This window comes from Gadus macrocephalus, chromosome 11, assembly GCF_031168955.1.
Source record: "Gadus macrocephalus chromosome 11, ASM3116895v1".
NCBI lineage: Eukaryota > Metazoa > Chordata > Actinopteri > Gadiformes > Gadidae > Gadus > Gadus macrocephalus.
The window spans coordinates 12,857,968-12,862,015 of record NC_082392.1 but is presented as its reverse complement, the minus strand read 5'-3'; the positions used below and the strand labels follow the sequence as shown (position 1 = coordinate 12,862,015).

The window sequence follows — 4,048 nt, the reverse complement described above, 5'->3', positions numbered from 1 at the left end:
CCAGACCCCACCACAGCAGACCCCCCGGGGGGACCGGGCGAACCCTGCGCTGGGAGGATGACACCTACCCCCCCTCACCTCCCTGCCCCATCTGCAGCCCCAGCAGCGCCCGCTTTCCCTTCCCCGCCTCTCTTCAGCAACCCTTGTTCTTTGGCCTGTGGCCACAACCCAGGTCTACCGAGCCCTGGACCCCCTGAGACGCCCCGCCTCACCCAAGCCCTAAGACCCCCTTCCCCCAAGGACGGGGGACTCGAGGCAGGGAGGGGAGGTCGAGGCTCAGCCCCCTCTCCATCTCCAGCCCATTGCCAGTACCTGTGTGGTGGGGACGTAGTTTAGCTCGACCGTATCGAGTGGTCCGTGTGATCTGCTTGTGAGTAGATATCCTTAAATAAATATACATTTATGAGGCTTCTGGTGATTTGATTCTTTGTGGTATTAGAGTGTTAGAGGGAGTGGATTGCTGATTGAGTTTCTAACAATACACAGGAAAGATCATCGCGCCACACTCCAACTTTTTGACTTTTGATCCGGTAAAGGTTAAATTCCCTTTGCAGTGTCCGACATCAACTCGGAAAGGGAGAGAGCGCTGTTTATTTACACAATGATATATTTGGGTGTGTCACACGCAACAGAAAAGTGTGATCTGGGAGGCCATCCCGTCATTCCCGGCTTCTTTTTTCAACCTCTCTTTCTTGATGCCTATTTTGTGAATATACAGCCTATTTGAAATAGTTTTGTTTATGCATTTGAGTATGTTTAAATCATATATATATAATCTCAGGTAAATTATTTTAAAACCCAATATGATTGAATGAAAATTACATGCATTTAAAAAAATGTGTGATTAAATAAGAATGCAGAGTCAAATGTCTGACTGATAGCGCTCATTGTTTGTCTAGTTGTGACGTTCTGCCTAGGTGCTCCACACTGACATCTTCTGGTACAACATCCGCTACCAGTGTGTTTCAACGAATACCACCGAAAGATGGCGCTGTGTCAGCTGAAGTTAAAATATGTGATGAAGGAAAAAATCATTACAGACGAAGAAGTGATTGGTCGCAACCACGTTTGTGTGATGTTTTCAGTGTGACATATGCGTCTTTAGAGAGATGAAATACAGTTTAAAACCATATCTAAAAACATTATGCCTTCTTCTATCTTTCATTTAAGAATGTAATTGAAGAAGACGAGGCTGGCGTTGCCATTCAATGTTTAATTTGTTGGGTGAAGGTGTTTTTCCCACTGTAGTTTGTACTGCTGAGCTATGTTTCCCGAACTGAACGCTATATTGAACACCAGCCCCGACAACTTTAAACAGGTACTGTTTCTTTTTAACATCGGAATCACTGTTGTGCTCTAAATATGACGTTTAGCGTCGCTTAACGAGGGTTGAGTATACCATCTACACATGGCCGGACAATTTGTTTGTTAATTTTATAGGCACAGTTATTTGAATGTTGGCACAGCTCCTCTTGATTATTGAACTTGAGCGTGTTTTGACGTTTGACATAACAGGGAGAGTTGATCTTGGTTTCTGATAGACGGGCGGATGCCTCTTTCCTTGTCCATCATTTCCTCTCCTTTTATCTGAAAGGTAAGTAGTAGGAGTAGTAGTTGTACTGATTAATAACAACTGAACCATTTCAGCAATAGTAAGTTCTGCATATGTGTAGACTAGACACATCTTACAAACACCATTTGTATTTCAGCGGGCTGCAAAGTTTGTTTTCTGGGCCTGGCACAATCCTTCAGCCACTACAGTGCAGTCAGCCAGAGATTGGTGCGTTATTACTTGTGTTGTGTTTTGTTTTAAGTGTCCAATGACCACAACTTTTTTTGTGTTGTATACACTGATAATACACAGATCAGTAGAAATGACACAGTACAGGCATTTTAATGTATAGGTTTGATTGTGTTTCTTTGAATGTGTGTCCAGGGGGTGAGTCTCACCCAAGCTAAGGAAAAGGGACAGCTTCTATTCCTCGAAGTGCTAAACGAATCCTTGGATGTTTTGCTTCAGACGACGTCCAGCACCGAGAGCCAAGCACTAGACTTCCTCAGGTACCAAATGGATCTCTTTTAGAACGGAAACTTAAAATTCTGACCGTCTTCAGGGGCCCTACTTTTAAATTAAAATTGGGTATTATGTCGTAGTAAGTAGAAGGTGGTGGTAATCCAATGTTATATTAAGACTAACCTGCAAATGCAAATGCATACTCAAATAAGTTGCCAGCTCTCCATTTACGCATACATTGTTAGTTTGAAACTTATTTTCATTCCCCCCCTCTCCTGCCCCTTTCCCTCTCCCTTTCTTTTTGTCAGAGATCCGGCTGTCGGCCTGCGTGGTCTGTATGACTTTGTCCGTGCCAGTGTGAGTGATTCTGGGGTCGGAGATGAGGACGACGGTGGCGGTGGGACGGTGGGGCGCTGGGGACCCCCGGTACTCCTGGTGGATGACCTCACCGTGCTCCTCAGTCTGGGGGTCAGCGTGGGCTCTGTCTTGGACTTCAGCCATTACTGCTTTGTCACTGTCTGCTCCCAGCTCAAGGTTGGACTCTCTTTTCACACTCACTCTGTCTCTCTGTCTGACTATCCATCTGTTAAGGGCCGATTATGGTTCCACGTCGACGCAACGCAAGGGGGTTTACGGACCGATTACGTCCTTGCGGACCCTCCTTGCGTCCACCGGAAGGGCCTGACGTGCACCTCCAAAAAATTGTAACCTTCCGTCAAGGTGACGCAGCAGCAAAGGCTGTGATTGGTCCACTTACTGAAACCCGACGCAGAACCAAAGCAGGTTTGCGTCTGCGTGGTCCTTGCGTTGCGTTGACGTGGAACCATAATCAGCCCTTCAGTCTCTATCACACTGTGTGTCCGTCTCTGTGATGTGTCTCTGTTGTCTATTGCAGACACTGGGGTTTGAACCTAATGTCTGTCACGGCAGGGAAACATGGTTACGCTGGTCCGCTGTGAAGGGGAGGAAGACGAGGACGAGGATGGTGATGAGGAAGGCTCCGAGAGGCTGCTGAAGGGTCTGACCCACCAGTGTTGTCTCACCCTCCACGTACGGGGTCTCCCGACCGGCTTCTGCAGGGACATCCATGGACAAGTGAGTGGGCGTTCGTGTGTGAGATTCGTGAATTCAAATGAGCATTTAGCATTTCGTTTTTTAGTGTACGGCTAAGAGCACTTTGTTTCTAGTTTCCATATGGATTGTACGCCTTGGTTGTTCTCAGCCTCCAATTGTTAGTAGCTTTCGATAAAGGCAAGTGGTTAATGACTAAATCTGACTATAAAACTGAAGAATGTATTCCTTCCTATATAAGGTGATTCGTAGTTTAGATTCTGATTCTGGTTTTAATAACCAAAAAACAGATCCAACTTCGTTTTTTGGGGATTGTTGGGAGAATCATGGAAGACTTTGAAGTTTTGTTTCATTTTAATAATGTTTTATTTATTTTATTGGTTGATGCTTTATTCAATTCATGTGTGTTGTACTGCTAGAGATACTTTACTAAAATAAATCTGTATTGAAAAATTCTGTACACAAATAAAAGTATTTTTGTATTTTAGGTGGAAGTCTGTTGGAGGAAGACTCAAAAGGACAAGCCATCGAATCAGAGGAAACTTTTTCAATACAAGGTCCACGATAAAGGAGCCTCATTCTTTGCCCGTGGGACATCCAGCGCCGTTCTCTAGATCTTAGTTTGTTTGACCGTATGATTTGTTTGAAGCAACGCACCTCTTGGAAGAGGGCAGCTAACCTGTTCCTTTGAACTTCGTTGGCGTTGGCCAGCATATGTAAAGTAACCAGAGCCTGAGAAACTGTTTCTAAAAAAGAATGATGCACAGGAAAGAACATGCACTTCTTTATCAGCCTATATTCAAAGTAGCACAGTAGAAGGAAAGCAGATGTCAGCTTCTCTTTTTCTAAGTGGTTTGTGTAGCTAACCCACATTGAAAGGAACGTACAAACCCTAATATTAAACTGCATAGATGGACAATTGGTTGGTCCTACAAGAATATTAAACTACAAACATTAATTTAA

At 44.5% G+C, this 4,048-nt stretch overlaps 1 protein-coding gene across 1 annotated transcript; it reads left to right on the top strand.

Annotated features, from left to right (window-relative positions):
* The first annotated feature begins 1,024 nt into the window (after positions 1-1,024).
* On the top strand, positions 1,025-4,048 carry elp6 (elongator acetyltransferase complex subunit 6). The gene is made up of 7 exons (XM_060065877.1): positions 1,025-1,318; positions 1,516-1,594; positions 1,710-1,780; positions 1,937-2,061; positions 2,323-2,548; positions 2,945-3,109; positions 3,574-4,048. Exons 1-7 carry the CDS (start codon positions 1,265-1,267, stop codon positions 3,697-3,699), a joined length of 846 nt encoding a protein of 281 aa, XP_059921860.1. The 5' UTR covers positions 1,025-1,264; the 3' UTR covers positions 3,700-4,048.

Excerpts from the sequence above, each read along its gene's own strand:
- elp6 (XM_060065877.1), top strand. The coding sequence starts at position 1,265 with ATGTTTCCCGAACTGAACGCTATATTGAACACCAGCCCCGACAACTTT. Across the intron at positions 1,319-1,515 it reads GCCCCGACAACTTTAAACAG|GGAGAGTTGATCTTGGTTTC; the intron begins GTACTGTTTCTT and ends TTGACATAACAG. Across the intron at positions 3,110-3,573 it reads GCAGGGACATCCATGGACAA|GTGGAAGTCTGTTGGAGGAA; the intron begins GTGAGTGGGCGT and ends TTTGTATTTTAG.